This window comes from Rattus rattus, chromosome 8 (assembly GCF_011064425.1).
Source record: "Rattus rattus isolate New Zealand chromosome 8, Rrattus_CSIRO_v1, whole genome shotgun sequence".
Lineage (NCBI taxonomy): Eukaryota > Metazoa > Chordata > Mammalia > Rodentia > Muridae > Rattus > Rattus rattus.
In genome coordinates, this window is record NC_046161.1 from 70,570,995 (window position 1) to 70,593,463 (window position 22,469).

Here is a 22,469-nt window from a genome sequence, read left to right on the forward strand (position 1 = left end):
ATGAAGTAAAAAGAAACTCTGAACAAGTTGGCAGCTTTAATGTTATGTGTGGTAAAGTAGACTTCAACCACCAAACTAATCAACAGACCCACAGAGAACAACTACATATTAGTAAAAAGAAAAATCGTAAAGAATATATTACTATTATAAACATTTATACAACAAATTCTTTGCTATCAGTTTCATAAAACAAATGATAAAATGGAACCAAATCATAGCCCACACAGTTCCTAACAGAATAGCAGAAGAATTCAGATTTCCTTCCTACCCAGATATGCCTTAAAGAACTGAAGCCAGAAAAGAATTCTGAAGGTTGATTTATAGCATAGATCAACTGTATTTAATATAAATCTACAAAATCTTCTGCTTCACAGAAGAATGAATATTCTTTTTCATGCCACATGAATCTTCTCTAAAATTGAGTGTTTTATAGGCTACAAAGCAAGACTTAACAAATATCAAAAGTAAATTGAAATAATTATAACTATCAATCAGGTCATTACAGAATAAAACTGGAAGTCAGCGGTAAGGGTAACTTCAGAAACTAAAAGGGTACTTGATATACTTTGAGATTAAACAATATACTTTTGAATTAAAAGCATGCTATTAAAGAATACAGAAAAGACTTTTTTTAAAAAAAAAATTCCTGGAACCAAATGAAAGTGATAGAAAAAGCTACCAGAGCTTCTGGAATTTAACCAAAGCAGGACTAATGCAAACTTTATAGTTATCAGTCTTCCCAATAAAACAAACAAAATAATCAGAGAGACCTAATTACCTAATGAAGTATCTCAAGGTTCCACAAAACCAAGAAGGGCTTGGCAGGTGAGGAGGACACTTGCCACAGAGCAGGACTACCTAAAGTTGATTCCCATGACCCACATTGTAGAAAAGAACTGACTCCCACAAACTGTCCTCTGACTTCCACATGGGCTAAGAGACTCATGCACCCATACACAAACACAAATAAAATAAGCACACTAAATAAATATAAAATATTTTTAAAAGGATTCAACCTCCTTAGCCATGAGAAAAATGCGGATTACAACTACCTTTAGAGTCTATCTCACCCCAGTCAGGACTCCCATCACCAAGGAAACCACCCTTGTGGAGAATGTGGAGAAAGAGGAACCTTTATTTATTTATTGCTAATGAGAGTGTAACCTGATGCGGTGGTGACATTTCTCAAAAAAAAATTAATACAACCCAGTTATGCTACTCCTGAGTATATACTCAATGGATCTATATTGTATCAGAGATACTTATACTCCTATTTTTTCATTGTTCTCTATTTGTAATAGCAAGAAACTGTAATCAGTAGAAGAAAGAAAAATGAAAATGTGCTCTGTATAAATGATAGAGTTCTATTCATCCTTATAAGAACAAAACTTTGGCAAAAGCAAATAGAAAAGGGAAATAAATGTACTTGTGGCAGTCAGTGTTGTTATAGGTCATGACATCAGAAAAAAAAAAACAACCAAACAACAAACAACCAAAAACTCATCTCAGTTTCTCTTTCTGTTGCTATGGAAATATCCTGACAAAAGCAGCACATGAGAGAAAAGATAAGTTGGCTCTCAGTTCAAGGTTAAAGTTCATCAGGACCAGGAAATCAGCCACAGAAGCTTAGGGAAGCTGATGACGTTTCACTCACATCAAGAGCAGAGCAAACTGAATTCATGCATGCATGTAGCGCTCAGCTTGTCATCTCCATGTTATGCAGTCTAGGATCCCTACCCAGGAAACAGTCCTGCCCACAATTAAGCTTCGCACACAACAGAAGGATTAATACAACCCCTCACTGACTTTCTCAGAGGCTAATCTTCATCTAGAGAATTCCTCACAGGCACGACTTCTGGGTGTTGAGTGACAATTACCACTAACCATTGTAGGCATATACGGGGTGGGGTGTGAGGTAAGGAGTCAAGAATGGTAATAGAACACACGTGAAATGAAATGCTGAGGAAATACTGGAGATAAAAGTGGGTAAGCAGCGGGAGGAGCTGAAGGAATATGGAAGAGAGTGGTGATATAGAGGAGAATCAAGCAGAACATAGTAGAACATGAATATAGAGTTGAGGGATTCCATCAAATGAAAATCCCAGTGTCAGGTTAAGATACCTCGGTATGAGTTGGTGGTCAGGTATGCCCTTGTAATCCAAACAGCAAAGAGTGTTGCCACTGCTCTTGGTTGCTCACCCAAACTGGATGGCAAGACCCTACTGTTGAAGAGATCACAAACCTTTGTTGCAAAGGATAGGGAAACCAAGCTGGAGCTGAACTGGAAGCTTCATATCTACTAGCTGGCCTTCATACTGCTGGTGATGTTATATGACAGCCAGGGTAGAAAAGTAACTAACAATGCTACTCATTGGTACATCTAGAGTGCTACAGAATGGACCTACCAGGCAAGTTCTACCCATTGAAACAACAATGGGATTAAGCAACCACTCCCTGCTTCGATTTGAGACCTGATTTCTTTAGAGAGAATCCATGCCTTGTAGTAGAAACTCAAATATTCATGACTGGGGAGGTTGTAGATGCTAGGGATTACTTACTACTGTTCCATTGTAAAATGGACATGTGTTACACTGCCTTCTAAATGTTGATATTTACACCCTTAGATAAGTGTTACTCTCCGGCTTGATCAGAGAAAATCCTTTTGGCAACAGTGTATGTAAATGAAAACTCTTGGCTGCTCAGTGAGCTGAGGATAAATCACTGTTGAGTGTTCAGCTCTAAATGGGACACCTTTCAGGGATCAGTACACATTACGGGAGAGGGAACAGAAAGCTTATAAGAAGCAGATGATGGGAAGGAAGGGTGTGAAGCGCTGTATTCCTGGTGCGGCAGGCGCTACAATTATTAACTCATGGCAGCTGTGTTTCTCTGCACCCGGCTTCTCAATGTTCAGTCAGAGCTAGTGGAGAGGATCATGGGGCCACACCCTCGGCTTCTCAATGTTCAGTCAGAGCTAGTGGAGAGGATCATGGGGCCACACCCTCCCTGGAGAACTGGATACCAGGAGTGTCGCTGACTTTAGTGGTACAGTTATTGGTGAGCCCCATGCTTCTGGGGACGATAGATCCACACATGTACATATGACAGCCTTGATTTACCTGTGTCACAAAACAAACCCGAATGACATGGAAGACGGAAGTGGACTTGTAGGAAGGAGGGGATGGAGAGAATGAGAGGAAATGAGAATGTAAGTTGCACGAGTAATCATTATGCATGCATGAAATTCTCAATGAGTACTTGTTATTAAAAAACAAGAAAGAAAACCACAAAAGTCCTGTTACCCTTGTACGTTAAAAATGATTTTAAAAGCAACTCAACATATTTATTTACTTTATGTTTTTTTTTACAATTCAGCATACATAACAAAATAAAATATATACATATGTGTAGTGGCTATTCATAGTTGTCAACCTGACTATATCTGGAATGAACTATAACCAGAATTGGAAGGCTCTCCTGTGAATCCTGATCTTGAGGCTGGGAGATACAAGTTTCTGACCTGGCCTTGGCATGGAGAGCTTGAGGCATAGTGGCTATGAATTCCAGGAGACTAAGGCAAGATCTCTGAGTTCAAGGTCATCTGGGACAAAGCAAATGCCAGACCCAGGTGTGGAGGTACACACTTGTAATCTGGGACACACCTTCTGCTGGAGACCTAAATAAGGACATTGGAAGAAGGAAGATTCTCTCTTCTTCGCCTGCCTGCCCTGTGGGACTGAGCCATTGCTAGATCCTTGGACTTCCATTCACAGCCACTGCTGACCATTGTTGGGGAGTTGGACTACAGACCGTAAGTCATCAACCAATTCCCTTACTATATAGAGACTACCCATAGTCCTGTGACTCTAGAGAACCCTGACTAATACAACATATGGAATAAAAAATATATACATTATACAACCACAATAAAAGAAAATAGAGTACAAATGTACTGTGCATAGTATGTGGGATGTGAGACTCATTTTTACCTGGATAGCCCCATGCTGGCATTCCTCTAGCAGTGATGACTCCAGCCCTTATTGCCAAGTTCCTCCCCCTCCTCCTCCTCCTTCTCCTTCCCCCTCCTCCTTCTCCTCCTTCTTCCTCCTCCTCTTCCTCCTCCTCCTCCTCCTCCTCCTTCTTCTTCTTCTTCTTCTTCTTCTTCTTCTTCTTCTTCTTCTTCTTCTTCTTCTTCTTCTTCTTCTTCTTCTTCTTCTCCTTCTCCTCCTTCTCCTTCTCCTCCTTCTCCTCCTCCTCCTCCCTGTTCTCCCCCTCCTTCTCCCACCATACCTTATTTTCTTTGCAGATTTTCTGTCTACATTAATGAAAAGATGAAGATAGTAACATGCTTCTTCTTTTTTTGTCGACTAAAACCGTATATTTACCGTTATATTCATTTTTATTTAACTCTTGTACTCCTGGTGTCTGTTGAGCTGCCAACACCCAGCTCTATAGTATCTTTGTATTCATTCTTTGTATTCCTATTTATCTGCTAGTGAACTTTATCCTATAATTATTGTCCTGCGGAACCCAGAACAGGCTCGTCAGTGTCTGCTCTCTCACATCTTCACCCTGCTCCAAGTTGATCTTCCTTCTGAACTCTCACATGGGACAGCAAAGTCATTTAAAAACTAGTCTATGGGATGTTTAGAATTGCAATGTTAGAATGTTACGGGATTGTTGGCGGTCTTTTCCTTTGATGAGTATGTAGTATCCTTCTCTATCTCTCCTGATTAGGTTAGGTTTGAAGTCTATTTTGTCATATGTTAAAATGGTGGTTTTGTTCTTTCAATCTACCATTATCCAATGCTACAAAAAATTACAAAATAAGGACCTACAAAACAACAAAGGAAGAAATTCAAAGAATCAAAACAATATTATGTTAAATTTGTGAAGAAGCATGTAAAACGAAGGCTTTGTTAGGATTTCTACATCATTTTTTGGCAAGGTTTGTGTACAATTATTATGTATTTTCAATATATTTCCATTTATTACTTTATCTGCTTTACTGGAATGTTTTGTACTCTCAGAATGTTTCAAAATTATACCCACATGTCAACAAATGGAACATTGCACATTCCCTTTTTAATGAAGGATCTGACCCCAAGTCAGATTTGCTGTTCCCTCTGACTTTAGGTTTCCCTCTTCAATTACGACCACACTGTAGTCTGTTATTTACAACGTAGACTCAAACATACAATTAGAAATTCCTTGTAAGTAAGGGTCATATCTCATTAGCGTCTCTATTTCCTCTACAGAATGAAATAAAAGAGATTGCATGTTGTGGGCGTTTAATAAATATTTGCTGAATGAAATAAGGAAAGGAAATAGCTCCAAATTAAATAATCCTAGAAAATTACCATGTTGCTCCAAGCCATTGTGAATTTTTCCGTTTGCCTCTCCCTTCTCCACAAGACCGAGTCTTCTATAAAGCTTTGCTGCTTTTGTTTCTACTTGGATGGTCAAGATATCTCTTATAACTTAGCACCCATAACCTTTAGAGAGTTCCTTTGTTGCTGAGGACACTTGTTGTAAGAAGTCCTTTTACCAAGAGGGAAAAATAGCATCTCCGTCTTACTTGTCTTCTGTACCTCGTGTCTTTCCCACCTCATTCCCTCTAGCATCTGTGATCAGCTACTCGGGCAATTAGAGATCATGGAGCCCATGGTGATTGTGGAATTCAAAACCTCTTAAGTTAATACTACGAGAAAATGCACATAACAGTCTGTGTGTTCTGTAAAGTCCACACGCTTTCAACTTGTATAGACTAACATATGTGTACTGCGAATAAAAATAAGATAACAGAATGAAGACATTAGTCACTGTTTAGTAATGAGAAGCTATTCAGAAAGCTAACACAGCCCGGACTCTCTAATGCTGAGTGTTGCCGTTTAGGGAAGGAGGGATAATAGCTCTGTGGTCCTTGTTACTCAAGGGCTGACTAAGTTGGACTATTACAAATACTTTGTTGAGGAATTATATAGTTAAGGCAATATAATAGCTCCCCAAAGCAAATTCTTTAAATTGTACTCTAGTTCACTGCTAACAATGAACATTGTTGAGAAGCTTGCTTTGATTGATTGATTGATTGATATGTTAGACTTAATGACATTACCCTTCTTGGTACAAAACTGTTGCTTGTCATTTTTCAAAAGTATGCTACCTCGTTGCAAGGTGCCACCACCCATGCTATGCCCTCTCCTAGTTCTTCTTGCTCCAACTGCTTAGCCCAGGAATACTAATCCCCAACTGTTGGTAGCCACCCGTACCGCGCCCAACGTGGGGCCGATTTCCTGTGAGTGAGTCAGCAGGGCACAGCTGTTGTCCACCCCGAAGGACGAAGGACGCAGTGCGCATGAGCCAAGCACGTCACAGCCCGCTCTCCGGGCATGCAAATTGGGCATTGGGGCTTGCACCAATCGGGTAGCGACATGAGTCTCCTAAGCATATATAAGCAGTGCCTTTTCCTCCCTTGGGGTCCCTGTTCAAGAGAGCTGTACAATAAAGGCTTGTTCACAGAAGAATCCTGTTGCCGCGCGTCGCTCTTGCTGGCGAGACATTGGGCACGCGATACCCAACCCCCAAACCCGGATATCCAGGAGCTGCTGTCTGCATTCCACTGCCCCCTCTTGGCTAGGCTAGTTTTTTTGTTTGTTTGTTTTGTTTTGTTTTAGCTTTTATTGGATATTTTTTATTTACATTTCAAATGTTATCCCCTTTCCTGGTTTCCTCTCCAGAAACCTGCTACCCCATCTCCTTTCCCCCTGCTTCTATGAGGGTGCTCCCTCACCCACTCCCTCCCTCCTCCCTGCCCTGACATTCCCTTACACTGGGCATCGAGCCTTCACAGGGCCAAGGGCCTCCCCTCCCAGTGGTGCCCAGCAAGGCCATCCTCTGCTACATATGCAGCAGGATCCATGGGTCTGTCCATGTGTACTCTTTGGATGGTGATTTAGTCCCTGGGAGCTCTGGTTGGTTGGCATTGTTGTTCCTATGGAGTTGCAAACCCCTTCAGCTCCTTCAAACCTTTCTCTAACTCCTCCATTGGGGACCCTGTTCTCAGTTTAATGGTTGGCTGTTTAATGGAGCAGCATCTGCCTCTGTATTTGTCAGGCTCTGGCAGAGTTAGTTTTGTTAGTCTGCCATCCACAGCCCCGTCTTCTCCCTTTTCTCCTGCCCACCTTAGCTCTGTGGAACACAGACACTAGACTGCTTTATGATTTTAAAACTTGCCAGATAACACAACTGCTGGGCACAGAAATCTCTAGACCTGAACTTATCTGCTAACCTATATTAGCCATCCGCTGGTGACAGAGGCCACAGGTTCTGGTTTTCCTAAGACCTTACATGGCGATTCTGTCTGTCTCATTCCAAAGCCTGGTCTGAAATCCTTCTCTCTCACAACCTATTAGAGAATTAGCACCTCCCTCTACACAAAACTGTATCTTGTATTAAAAAAGTTTTTTGATTAAAATTTCTGAAAATTAAGAACCAGAGCCAGTGAGTTATTTTTGTTCCTCTCATTCTCTATTAAATTAAGTTTTTGGAACCATCCAGCGATTATCAACATTGATCTAACTTTGCTAGAAGTGAATTTATTTCTTTTCTTCCCTTTCTTTTCCATTTTCTTTATCAGAGTACTTTGTACTCTGTGGCCGATTCACTTCTCCAGTTTCCCTCCCTCCTTTCCTTCCTTCCTTCCTTCCTTCCTTCCTTCCTTCCTTCCTTCCTTCCTTCCTTCCTTTCTTCCTTCCTCCATTTTTTTACACAGTGAAAAGTTCACAGTTAGTATGATTTACTTGTATCTTATGGAAAGTCCAAGTTGATCCTCTGTTGGCATGCTTGAAACACCTCGTTCTCAGGTAAAGACGTGCTTGCCTAACAGAACTTTAGAGTCATGGTGACATTCGGGATCCGCTCTCATCCTGCAGTCAGAACATGAAAATCAAGTGTACCCGGAGATTCATAAAGGCAACTAGGGATTGTTTTGAAACAAAGATAGTTGAAGTAAAGGTTTTGTACATTATGTAGCCACAGATATTGCAGAAATATAGAATATTATCTAGTAAGAGCTTGGTGTACTTTCCTTGAAAAAAAAACTTGACCTATATTGCAGCTCAAAGTTTCCTAGAGGAGGAAAATGGTTTCCTGGTATGAGCCCCTGAGTGGTGCTGAAGGGCTTGAGCTGTGGGGAGAGAGGTCTTAAATGGTCCTATCAATTATTGCTTTAGTAATTATAACATGATTCTTTTGAGATGTACATGTTCTTTAAAAGCAAAACAAAGTGGGGCTGAAATGCCTTTTAGTGATACAGTTTACACAGGATCATAGATGGGGATCCAAGTTCAGTCCTAGTACCAAATAGGCATACACATATGCACACATACATACATGCATGCATACACATACATACATACACACATATGTAAATAAGCAAATAAATAAATAAATACAATGTATTCATCTCTATGCATTTATCTTTTCTGCTAGTAAAAATGTTTTATTTAATTTTTTGAGAATTTCATACATTAGTTTATTAACACATTCATTCCTCTCCTCCAACTTCATCAAGACCTACTGCCCATTCTATAATATCCCAACTATGGGTCTCAGATGATTTTTAAAAATAAATCCATGAAGTCCAATTAGTGCTGCTTATGTACTCTTGTGTGTAAGACCATGTATTGGAATGTGGTCAACTTTCCCGGGCCTATCCTTTTACAGAAATTCACTGCACTCTTTCCTTATGTTTATCATTACTAATAGCTCATTAGTGAGGGACTTTATAGTCGGAAGACTCAGCTGGATGAGACTGATTATTTTTATCCTGAAGAAGCATGACTTACACCTGTCATCACTATGAAAGCCATCCAGAAGGGATGACTCTCTAGGTCAGGCCCAGCTTGATTTCTCCATATTCCGTGACTCAAGTGTGTGGTACCAAGTTCTGGTTTTCTACTTTCTTAAAGGCCAACTTATTAATACTGGTACTAATTAAAAATATCCTCTTGAGTTTGGGAAATTCAAGACACTGACAATTTAGAGAAGGGCATTACAATTGTATAAGAATATCCTGGTTATTTATTTTTGTGTCCATGTAGATGTGTATCTGTATTGTATATGGTTGTGAGCTTGTCCCCATGTGCTCTCTGAGACTAAGAGACAACTTGTGGGAGCCAGTTCTCTCCTGCCTGTCACTAGGCTCGTCCTCTACCCACTGAGCCTGCTTGGGATACTCCAGGGCTAATCACTGTTGTGTTTTTACTATGAACCAAGAAAAGCAAAAGTTTTAAAACTACGCATGCTTGGGGTTGGGGATTTAGCTCAGTGGTAGAGTGCTTGCCTAGCTAGCGCAAGGCCCTGAGTTCGGTCCCCAGCTCCAAAAAGAAAAGAAAAAAAACTACTCATGCTTTCAGAAATTTTAAAGCACATAGCGTTGCCAACCTAGAGAGAAACATTCGTTAAAACTCCTGGATCTCAGGCCCGATGCACAGGCTGTTCATGATCCATGCCTCGTCATAACCCAGACTTATCTCCAGTCTTTCCTTACCTGTGGCTACTTGAGCGTTACCAGTTGGTGACATCCTTTTTGTAGTTCATGTCTCTTTGATATTTTGTTCTTCTCTGGTTAGAATATCCTTACCCAATTTTCGTTACCCAGGACACTTGAATTCACTCATTAATACTCAGGTTAGGAATCTTCTTTCTGTCTTTACCTGTGGTTCTTTGAATAAAATGACCCCCATAGGCCCGTAGGGAGTGGCACTACTCAGGGGTGTGGCCTTGTTGGTGGAGGTGTGGCTTTGTTGGAGGAGGTGTCTCACTAAGGGGTAGGTAGGCTGTGAAGTCTGAAAACCTCAAGCCAGGTCAGCATGCCACAGTCTTTCTTCTGCTGCCTGTCAATCGAGATGTAAAACTCTCAGTTTTCCCCAGCACGGTCTCTGCTTCCCTGCTTCCAGATGTGGTGATAATGGACTAAGCTTCTCTGAACTGTAAGCCATTCCTAATCAAATGTTTTTCTTTATAAGATTTGCCATAGGCATGAAGTCTTTTCATAGCAACAGAACACTAAGACACTACCTAGTCATACAAAGGAGCTTATGACCTTCTCACATGTTTCTGTTACTTTATGTGTACTCCTCCACCATAGCTCTTGCCACATTATAGTGAAACAGTTGTATGTCTGTATCTTCTGGGGTACATGCCCTTCTCATTTTTTCTTTGTCCTCTCAGGTTTAGTACAGTGACTGGCATAAAACTTCTCAACATTTTTAGCTAGCTCTATTGTTAGAGATATAAAACTAATAATATCTGTAGATCAGCTTATCTTAATGGTATGCTGCTGGGTACTGAATTCCTCTCATTTCCCTTATTCTGACTTTATGCAAATTAAAGCACCATTTAGGATCATACGTTTTCTGTGAGAGAGATGCACGTCTCCCAACCTCCTTTGCAACTAGGTTGATAAAATATAATACTGTTAGTGGAAGCCCAATAATTATGAGCATGTTTGTCACTTTGTCACACCATATTTTGGTTAAAGAATCTGTATTTTTTTAAAATTTCAAGTTATTCTTATCCTACCATGGATACTTTAAGATACACACATCAACTTACCTGAAAACCTAATAGCCTAAGATAACCAGAGTGTATTCTGAATTTCAGAGGGCCAGGTATTGGTGTGGAGCTTGGATGGACAACTCTGTTTTCTGAGTCTGTCATTGTCAGTCAACTGGATCAAGGGTCTGTCACAGTCTCTCAAATGGCCCCTGTCAGGAATGAGGGATCTTGCTGACAAATTCACACACGAAGAAGTTGTTAACAGTCTTTTATTTTCTCTCTGGATTGTGGAAGGAGTTCAGATATACCCTGAGTAGGCTTCCCTCAGAGGAAAAAAAATATGCATGCAAGGAAGAAAATATGCTTTCTAGCTCAAGCTTCTAATCATTTAAAATGTAATCATGGATCCGGCGTGCTCTCACATTTCCTATTTGCTGGTGTCATCCAAACAACAACAAAGATGAGGTGAATTTTGAAGAGACAAAGTATGAACAGCAGGAAGCAAAGATATTAAAAGCTGTACTGGAAGCTGGTTACCATAGATATCAGGTGTTGCGGTGGTATAGAAACACAGTAGATGTGGTATAAAACAGAGTAAATAGTTGGACCATGAGGTATTGGGTAAAACAGACTTTCTGATCCACATTATTTGTTAAATTATCAAGACAAAGGTCTGAAGAAATTGATCTGTGGTTAGAATGGGGATCTAGTTCCCAGCATTTACATGACGCTTCTCATGAGCCTGCTACTTGAGCTCCAGAGGATTTTTAACATCCCCTCTGGTCTCTTAGGCCCTGCCCACACATTGTGATGCACATAAACCCTCAAAAGCACACACACATAATTTTAAAAATCCAAAAAAGAAATAATAAGTGTATGTGATCTGAGATGAGGACAATTCAGGGCTCATTTGCTGTTGTGGCAGGGAATTGATATTCAGGCCAAACACTACTTTAGTGCTTTAAATAAGAGTGGCCTCTGTAATGGTTTGAGGACGCCTAGCCCAGAGAGTGGCACTATTTGAAGGTGTGGACCTTCCTGGAGTAGATGTGCCACAGTGGGATTGGGCTTTAAAACCCTCACCCTAGTTGCTTGGAAGTGAGTCTTAGCAGCCTTCAGATGAAGATGTAGAACTCTCAGCTCTGCCTGCACCATGCCTGCCTGGATGCTGCCATGCTCCCATCTAATGGATAATGGACTGAACCTGTGAGCCAACTCCAATTAAATGTTGTCCTTATAAGAATTGCCTTGGTTATGGTGTCTGTTCACAGCAGTAAAACCCTAACTAAAAAGTTGGTACCAGGGATAGGGGTATTGTTGTGTTAGGTCTGACCATGCTTTTGTTTGGAAGAATGTGGATTTTGGGGGACTTAATGGGCCATCCTACTAAGAATGTTGAAGACATTGGTGTTGAGGGTGATTTGAACTGTGGAAAGCCTGGCTCTAGAGGTTTCAGAGGAGAAGAATTTTAGTATGTGGTCAAGAGACTGTTCTTGTGATATTTTGGTGAAGAATGTGGCTGCTTTTTGCCATTGTCTAAAGAGTCTACCTGAGGCTAAGGTAAAGAGATTTATATGAATTGCATTGACAGAAGAAGCCTCAGAAAAGCCCAGTAGAGAGAGACTTTGTTCTCTGGTTTAGTCTCATAAAGAGCATTTTGAACAAGTGTAGCAAGCTTAGAAAGGAAAAAAAAATATATAAAATATATGGTTCAAGTATTAAAGGGGCACCAGAAAGTCAAATGGACCTGAATCCTGTGTTCAAGGGTATTAAATTGAATTAAGGGAGTAGTAACCTTGGGTCAAGATTCCATCCAGCTAAATTTATGTCCAGGTATGGTAGCATACACCTTTATCCCAGGAGTCCAGATCTCTGAGTTCAAGACCAGTTTGGACTAGAGCAAGTTCTAGGTGAAGAAAAGCTTAAGTCCAGGTGTTGTGGTGCACACCTAGGAGGTAGAGCATGCAGTTCAAGGTCAACCTATAGACCAAGTTCCAGGACAACCAGGTTTAGGCAGTAGGGGAGTTGGAAAACAGAAAGCTGATAACAGAACAAGGGGGCCATGTTCCAGCTCCAGTGAACAGCAGAATTTGGCAGCACAGACCAAGTGGCTCTGGCTTTAGAGTCAAGAATAAAAGAGACTACTTCGACAATTGATGCTGGTTAGCTGGAACAAAGAAATTAGCAGTGATTAAGAAGAGACCAGCATCACTGAGACGAAATCCGGGAAGTGATTTTTTGAGAACACAAAGAAGCTTGTGTTCTAGAAATAGCCAAGGTTGTTCCTCATCCTGCAGCTGTCCTTGGTAATGTGTAATATCACCCAGGTGGTATTGGCTTTAATGGTATGAAGGGGTCATGTAAAGAAGCTTAGGCTTGGCACCATGAAGAGAGCCTATGAGAGACTATCGGTAAAGCCTAGTTGCAGCGGAAGACCCCAATGTATTAGAGATGTCAGTACCATGATGATCACCAGGAACAGCAGCAGCAGTAGAATGGAGTCAACCAGAGCCTACAGTGCTACAAAGGGCAGAGCTGGAAAAGTGATGCAAGCCCTTTGGAGGATTCTAGAAGATCATGTGTGGATCCATGACATTGGAACAAGAAGCTTCTGTGACACTGAATTTGCCTTGGAGGCCCCAAGATGTTAAAGATGCCATAGCTGTGGGATACATTCTGAAGAAAGCTGCTGACAGGGCATGGAACCAGCCCAGGAGAGGGCATTTGTTGTAGTCAACAATGATGGAGAAGGAGCTGGAGATCAGAAGATTGGACATCAGACATGGAGATGCAGAGTTTGGAGTTTGCTCAGATTGTTTCCTGCCTCGCTTTGGGGATTATGGTTAAGTGACTGAATAACTCTCAGAAGAGACTTTGAACTTGGTACTTTCAACACTGTTGAGACAGCTATAGACTATGGGAACTTTTGAATTTGGACTAAATGTATTTTGCATTGTGCTATGTTTTGGTACGGCCCCATAGACTCTTATGTTTGAACAAACCTATGGGGGCCAGGGAGTTGAATGTGGTGGTTTGAATATGCCCAGCCCAGGGAGTGGCACTATTTGAAGGTGTGGTCTTGTTGCAGGGGGTGTGGCCTTGTTGAGTGGGTGTGCCACTGTGGGCTTGGGCTTTACAGCCTCATCCTAGCTGCCTGGAAGTGAAACTTCTCTTAGCAGGAGTTGTAAGATACTGTCATGCCTCCACGATAATGGACTGAACCTGTGAGCCAACCTCAATTAAATGTCCTTATAAGAGTTTTGTTCGTGGTGTCTATTCACAGCAATGGTAACCCTAAGACAGCCTCCATAGGCTGATAATTTGAATGCTTGGTGTTCCATGGTGGAACTTAGGAAGAATTAGGAGGAGGGACCTTGTTGGAGGAGATGTGTTATTATTTGAGGTTTCTCTAGCACAGAACTAACATTCCTGTTAGTCCTCCCCGTCTCTGCCTCCTGCTTTTGGATCAGGATATAAGCTCAGAGCTACTGCTCCAGTGCCATGCCTGCCTGCCTGCCGCCATGTTTCCTGCTGTGGTCACGGACTCACCCTCTGAAGCTGAAAGTCCCAGATGAACTGTTTCTTCTGTAAGTTGCCTTGGTCATAGTGTTTTCTCATAGCAACAGGAAAATAACTAAGACAAAAATCTTCATGCTATCTGCCTATAGAAACAATTATGACTAGAAAGACTTTGGTCTTTCAAGACCTTATAGTTACTTCGTGCTTTAAAGCGAGATGTGAGGATCATCTTATTTTCACAAGTTTTTGACTTTGATTGAATGTGAATGTGTTCCCACTGTACTGACAAATTCAGGTATCAAAGATGGTTTAGCAGAGGACTAGGAAAAGGTCACTGTGCTCCTGATCTGGCCTTCATGATTGATAGGAGATGGGCAGTTGTTCTCACTCTGAACAACCACCTACAGGATGTTTCTGTGTGCCATGCTTCTCTTTCATAGTGCCTTCCAAGATCTTGAATCTTAAATTAAATGTGACCCACCTCAGAAAGGTGCTCCAATGAGAAACAAAGACAAAAGTGTAGCAGGATTTCCAGAGGAATAAATACCCTATACATATTAAACTTGATTTCTGGGCATTTACTATTGAAAGAAAATCCCTAGCAAAGACTCAGTGACAGTGATAAGTAAATGAGAATCAAAGAACAAAACAGACACTTAATCTGAGGAGCTAGATTATGAGGATCTAATGATGAGAAATTTAATGAAAATTAAAATATCTGTCAAATCTACACAGTCAAATTAATAATGAAAATGTGTTTAACAAAATACTAGTATCTTAAATGTGTCACTGTGTTTGAAAACAAGAGAAAGGAAAAGGGTCTCCAGATTACATCAGGTTTTAAGTGGTTTCTGGTCTTACGTTATGTCTAGCAATAATACTTTCAATAACATAAAAAATCCTTAGCCAAAATTATCTAACATTTTTCGCAGTGAGTCAGCTCCCCAGAACAGGCAAAAGCATTTTTGGCAGCACCTATTTTACCTTGAAACTTTCTCTCATAATGTAACCCTATCCTGACCTTGATTGGCTTATCAAATGAGCTCATTCTCGGAGCGGAGGACGTGTAGTCTATCAGAGAAACAGTGACAACATGCCAGGACAGTGCTGCACACCGTCTAGAGGGCAGCGGAGCATTGCTTGCCCCCTCCCTTCACCCGTGCTTCTCCTGTCAAGCTTAGATGATAGAGAGGACGTCTGAAGAACTAGAACATGGATCACTGGCTCTCGACAAACCCATATTTGAGACTTAGTGCTGCCACTTCCTGTGTAACAACTTTCAAACTGGTTACAATTGCATTTTTCTCATTTGCTAAACATTTATTAATTTCTAAATTATAATTTGATTGTATGTTGGTGTTTAAACATGTATGAGTTAATGGGCCTTGGTTTATTGTATTCGATAAACAGTCTTCATCTTTTTTTAGTGTGTGAAAAGGAAAGGTATAAACACATTGATCATGCATGTCACACGTTACTGACTGATCAATCCTAATAAGTCATTACTTACCAAAGCTAGTACCCCTAGCTGAGCAGGGAGCTCAAGGATGCTGAAGCAAGCAATAGTAGGCGTCCCTTTCACCAGAGGAAGCCCATCAGCAATGATGGTTTTGAATGTTAAGAGCCTGGTGAGACCTCAGTGCATTTGAGTGTTAGCATGGGAAAATTTCAAGCATAACTAAAATTCTAGATGCTGAAAATTCTTCAACTGTATCAGTTATTATCTCCCACTAACATTTGGAAAAGAACCAGAAAGCTGAACTGTTGTGTTTGATTTTTAGATTAAACATTATATGCTTTAAATTGCTACTTTTGATCCTCAGGGTTGACATGCATACCCTAAAATTTTCTATGGTAGGACAAGAGTAAATTCGGGAAAAGGTATTGTGATTCTTTCTAACCAACATATGCCACAAGCTTGCTCATGAGGACTGGGTCTCATCTAATAATATAACATTGTATCAACCTAACTGCCAGGGAGGCTGGGAGTAGAGATGTCACTTTGGGATATAAAACGATTATAGAAAACAACTACATTACATATATGTCTACCATCTCATGAATAGAATTTGCCCTAACTTTTACTGGTTAAATCCTTAAGTGCCAATGTAGTATAACTTTATTGACTCAGCATATTATAAGTAATTACTTAGAACATTGTTAATGCTAGACCAAATGACCAACAGCAACTGCAATAAACAAGCAAAGAAGCAGACAGACAAGATACCCTGCGACAAGCATAATCTGTGAGGGAAAATCGAAAAATTAGGAAGAACGTTCATGGAGAAACAGAAATACAATGTTAAGCAGAAAATACGAAGGGGATGGGTGGATGGATCTGCTACGGAAAGGGAGGGTAATGAGGCCAACTCCACTTTACTCATTTCTCTTAGGAAAACCCTCTGTTGAGGAATAGGGTGAGAACAGAGGCCTGAAGGAACCATGTAGTTCAAGATGGGAAATGGCAGCAGACGATGGCTACCGACCTCAACAGTGGAAGGAAAGGGACAACAAATAACTATTTTTTAAAGATATTATTTTCATGTTCTCCCTTGTATCAAGAGAAAGCATTTATATACTATTTGTGATATGACTTTTATAAGGCAACTAGTACAAGCTTCAGTTTATAATTAGAACAGGGAATTGACTCTGAGAGTTCAGAATGGACACACAAACAGCAGGAAGCATATCTAGGCGACTATTCATTGTTGGAATGCTTTGCTCTTTCTATATTGAGGCAATGATAGGGAGGGGATCTGAAATTTCCCAAGTGAAAGAATATCTTTCAGTATGGGATAAATGTGGCAGAGAATTGGACATTTTCGTAGGGATTAAATATTTGAATGAATAAAAACATCTTTCTGTCCATTTTTTTTCTCTAGGAATAATGGCCAAAGATTACAGTAATTTATTTATTTTAGTGTTCTAAAGACTTTTTCTTCTTATGCACATCCATTTTGTAGATATGATATTGCCCAAAACATATCAGTTAAATATGTAGATGAGTGAACTTGGTTATAAGATATAGAACCTTACCACCTACTGCTTCCTAGGACTTAAAGTTCCATAATTAGACATGCATATGACTTTCCGCTGGAACACAAACACTCATCAACTCCCATTTACAGTAATTGTACCTTTTTGTGAATGACTTTGTCATTTGTTTCCAGGAAACTGCTTTCTATCTCTGCAAGGAGCGTCCTTATAATGAAGTGGGGACATAATGTCGGCGAGAGATTGTCAGGATGAAAAAGGAGAGGCCGAATGATCAAGACTTGGCTTTTCTGCTTAGACGGTATTCTTCTATATCATTTTGCAAAAGAACATTGTCAGAGAATGGACTTCTAGCTAATGGCATTGCATTTGTAAGTTCAACAGGGCTGATACTTTTCTAGTAGTCAGTTACATGAAAGTGTACATGTTGTATGGACCTGAGGGTCAGTAATTACACCCGCTGCCTGCACTGTGTTATGCTCCCTTCACGTGAGTGCTATCCCTTTGTTTATGCCTCAGGAGTAATGTCACTTCTCCTGACACTCTAAGTAGAGCTATTTGTACCACGGAGCATAAAGGTAATCCTTGTTCCAATCCATTTTGTAGGCTTGACAGTGACATCAGAGATCAAGAAGACTGTAAGCAATGGCAGTGCTCATTTGTTTAAATGTCAAACCCGAACCTCTCCAACTTTCAGGAACTATGTCAGTAGTGTAGGAGCTTCAGTTCCCCCAGAGGAGATTTCAATGTTATTCAGATGTAATTCACTCCCTGGGGAAATAGCTGTCAGTGTCTACAGAGTGAGTTCCTTGGGTAAATCTTTCTTTTATGCTGAATGGAAGTGTTTCAAGGCTTGAAGCTGTTGACAGTACGGTCTTCATGGACACCATGAAGTAGCCTCAGTGATGTTTCTCTCCCCCTGCCCCCCACCAGCAAATTTATATGTCTGAGCTATGTAATCAGGCCGCAAAGACTCTGCAACGTAAGGTCTATGCCACAAAGCAGGAATAACATCCAAGAAGAACACATTTCTCACAAAGATTAAGCCTGAAATAAAACTGGGAAGGAAATGGTGAAGGTGTATAACTATTTGTTCAAAAAAACAAACAAAAACAAACCAAAAAAAATCCCAAAAAAAACCCAAAAACACCTTTCTTGAATTTTAAAGCAGAAATATCCTTTTCAGACAGTTGCGTGTGTTGTTGTTATTTTTTGTTGTTGTTGTTGTTGCTTTTGGCGAAGAGAAGCATAGTGGTACCTTCCTGGCAGTGTGCATAGATGCAGAGGAGAAAAGGAAGCTTTTTGCAGACAACCCAGAACAGAGGGTCCATTGCCTACCAGCTTTCTAGCTCTCGAGTAGAATTACACTTGAGTATTCTGGATCTCAGGTCAGGAAAAAAAAATGAGGCTGAATATGAATCATGTCCTCTAATACGCTATTGTTTTTTTCTTTCGGTGTAGTTCTTTTTAAGATTTAAGCAAGAGAGCATGTGTCGAGTGGTCTTGCAAGAGTAGAGGCTCAGTGTCTGTTCCATTTCTACCACTCACTTAGCAATAAGTATGCGCCACAGGCAGCAAGGGCTGCGTGTGCTCGTTTCTGTGCTCTCTGTGCTCAGTGCTCTGTGCATAGCCTGGGACTCCGTAGATGGCAAGGTGGGAACCAGAAGATAGACCATTAAAAGACTTCTTCTAGCAAGAGGCTGAATCATCTCCACTCACATGTCCCTTCACTTTCATTGTAGCCTAAGAAGATTGCCTTTATTTTTAATCTTAAAACAAATCAAAAGAAGTAAAATATCCCAAAATAATAAAGGGCAAGCTAAAGTTCTGGGAGATTTCTTGTCTCATGACTAATATTCTCCCTAATGAGTCCCTCTCGGTCAGGAACCGTCAGCTTATCCACACTGTGAGTAAGAAGAGAAGGGAAAAGCCAGGTTGTGAGTGATAGCCCGGTGAGTTCCTTACAGTCCTTCATTGCAGTTAACGATCTTGGTTTTTTACTTCCCAGCTTCCCAGCCTACTCCGTTTCACTCACCTCTCCCCCTTTCTATTGGGGAGCTAGCACTGTCTCCGAGCTGCCTGCCTCCTCCTGTCATTTCCAACAGACTTCCTCCACAGTGCCCTCTGCATCCAAAAAGCCTCCTGCTCTCCATTCATCAAGGTGTAGGCTCCTTCCATTCACAATTTAAGTCGTAGCTCACTGGGGAAGCTCCTTGTCTTGAAAGCGATTCCAGTTCTGTCCTAATGAATCCATCACCGCGGTCCCTAGAGTTTCCTTACCCCTCACTTGATCCCTCAGACATTGTGATGAGGAGAATGGTAATGAGCGAGCAAGAGAACCTGTGTTCTCACAGACCAAGGCAGACTCTGACCAGAACAAGAATCAGTTGGTACAAATATTTTCTGAAACTGGTAACAACCACTTGTGCGGGGGGTATGCATTGGTTGAATGAATGAATGAATGCATGCATGAATGCTTGAATGGGTGGTGAGAGTGAGCTCCGGGGTACTTTCCTAGGATGCTCCTCCTTCCTCTGGCTGCTCCAGGCACCGCTTCTGTTTAATTCTGCTCTTGCAACTGAGCGCGCTCCTGTCTGCCTCAGCCTCTGCCTCTGTCTCCACTCTGCCCCTTCATTACCACTTCTTGACCCGAGCCTAAACCTCCTTGCTAAAGGACATGACACCGAGCTCATGAAGGCCTTATGACTTCATCAGTTTCCGCGGGTGCAAGCCCTCCCCAGTAAACCCACCCAGCCTGCACAAAAGCATTACAGATTCCCCTACACTCAGCAAATCCACCTGGAGGTCCTTGTCCCTCTCCTTGCGCCTGTATTCTAGGTTCTCAAACAGAAACAGTTTCCCTCTTTTCTCGGAAGACAAACAGAATTATTATTCTAGAGATCCCCCCTAGTTTGTAAAATCAGAAAACTTAAAAAAAAATTATTAGAAACCTCCCCCAAGAGCAACGACCTCTTTGTTTGCACCCCAGGAGAAGGGAGGGGTCTCCCAGCCTTGCAGCCTGGGCAGAGGGGAGGTGACAACCCTTCTGGAGGGCTGCCCGCGACCAGACTCACCCAGGACGTTCCCGATGAGAGCCACGACGAACACGATGATATACCCTGCGATCAGGACCCACTCATATTCTTTCGGGTGTAGGTATTCCCTCCACAGGTACCGCAGGAATTCCTCGTCGTCATAGTCTGTGGGGTTTAAAAACGGCTCTTGAGTTTCATTCAGCTCCGAAGCAGATGACCAGTTGCGACGAGGGAGGGAATCCTCCAATTTGGTGCTGGACATCACGGACTGGTCCGGTTCGGCTCAGTGCTGCAAGCTTGTCTCCGCCTGCCCCATGAGCACCGGGGATCCGCGGTGGGAAAGGCTGCGCCGCCGCGACAAGGGGCTCTGGAGCCGGGAATGACGTGAAAAGTTCCTGAGCCAATGCCTCCAGAGCCCTGCGCCCGGCAACTTCGGGCTGCCGCTTCGGTGTCTTTGCAGGGGATTTGCACCAGAAGCTGCTGAAGAGCTAGGGAAATGGCAGGGGAGGTTGCAGCAATGATTCTGGAGCAGAGATCCTCCTTGACCTCAGCTCCAGCTCTATCACTCTTCATTCCAGCACTTGGCTTGCAGTCCACAGCCTTCCCCAGGGCTGAGGGACAGAGAGATGAAGCTGGAAAATAAAAGTGGGACTGGAAAGGAGGGGAGAAAAGACAATTACCTTAACCTGTTCCTTTGTGAATCACGTGTTCTTCTCCTACCACTTTTCTTCTGTTTAACATGCAATTTCCATACTATCCTGGCATGCATAAGCCTGTGAATGTGGCCGGAAGGTCAACGCATGGTTAACAGAAGATCCGTTTCTTCACTTGCCTTTGTAATGCAAATCTAAAAGTAATCATAAGCCACTCTAGCCTCAGACAGGTCTATGCGAAATTCATCCCATCCAAATATTTTAATATTTAATATAGCATCGCAGTATTTATCATGTGCCAAGTTGGCAATGGCTGAATTGTTAAGGCATTGCCTGCCACTCCTTATCAAAAATGAGGAGAGGATCACTTTTAATTGAAGGCTGTACTTAATAGGGATTTGCACTTTCAAGGGCAAATGTAACTAATCTAAGAGGAACCTACTATTCCGCTAAGTGGCTATAGTATTAAACCGACTCCTAATGACTTATTACAGCAATAAATTAATTAATGTATCTCTCAACCCGCACCAGAGGAGACTCTGTTTGCAGTAGATGATGGTTACTGTGGAGACTCAAAACTAGCCAAGGTGCAGGGAATAAGAGGCTACGTGATGTTTAGCCCTAAAAGGAACACACAGCACAAGCCCTCCTGCCACAGCTCAGGGATCATTTTGGGAAGAGGGACCTGAAAGAGCCTTAGAGTCTGAGGTAATAGATGATTGCTAGGAATCAGCGTCTTCTGGACACAGTAGGGAAGCTGCCCATGTGAACTCAAGGAGGTTGTGACAGCATGTTCACGACCTGTGCAAGTCTAAGCCAGAACAAACCTCAGCCTGCAGAGGGGAGCTGGGTACAAAGTATCTGTCCTTGTTGGTGATCTATTGGCAACTGTTAGCTCCTGGGAGAGTTGGGGACTGTTTTCTAAGAGTATAGCCTCTGGTTAAATCTCCCACCCTCCTGTGAAGGCCACTGCATCCAATAATATCTGAGATCAAATTAGCCTTGATGGAATAAAAAGTAACAAGAACACAACGTTGAGTAGTAAGGAAGGCAAGGTTGATCTTAGAAAAGTGGGAAGAGGGAGTGGATAGATCAAAATGAGTACAAAATTCTCAAAGAACTAATGAAACAATTCTGTGTTCACGTATAAATTTAATTGTGTTGGTGTCTTAAGATTACTTAAATGCTAATGTCACCATTCAAATAAACATCCATTCCTCCAGAACTGTTGTGCCCTGTGGAAGCGGGGGCAGACCTTCTGTGGACTTCATACAAATCTGGTACCTATTGAAAGCTGTTGTCTTTCTGTAACTTATAAATATTTGATCTTCTCCTCCCTACACTATCCATTTCAACTGAGAAGGCTTGTTGCTCCTTTGATTAGATTTACACTTCTCAGTGTCTGGAGATTCCTTGCTATTGGTGATCTATAAACACGGGCTCCATCTGCTATTTCTCTGTCACTGTCATTAGCTGTCGTTGTAGGGCATTTAACCTATCTACACTTTGTCTTCCCCCTTTCAAGTCTTCTGCTGTGATTAATCATGCCTGCGTGTTACAGTTGTCAGTGGGGAGAAATGAGAATATCTTTACGACGTTCCTTCAATGTCTGCCTTTGGTCGTAACAAGCCTAGATTTATCTCCAGCCTAGGAACGAACATTCCATTTCCCCTTCTCTGTGCTTTATCAGATGCTTTCCTCAAAGCCT

At 41.6% G+C, this 22,469-nt stretch overlaps 1 protein-coding gene across 1 annotated transcript in view; it reads right to left on the reverse strand.

Annotated features, from left to right (window-relative positions):
- The window catches only part of Hcrtr2 (hypocretin receptor 2), a 101,024-nt gene extending 80,576 nt beyond the window's left edge, over window positions 1-20,448 (reverse strand). Inside the window, exon 1 of the mRNA XM_032910850.1 lies at window positions 20,148-20,448. Within this exon, the coding sequence (XP_032766741.1) occupies window positions 20,148-20,370 (223 nt within the window). The 5' untranslated portion in view covers window positions 20,371-20,448. The remainder of the gene's footprint in view (window positions 1-20,147) is intronic.
- Between the last annotated feature and the right edge of the window lie 2,021 nt (window positions 20,449-22,469).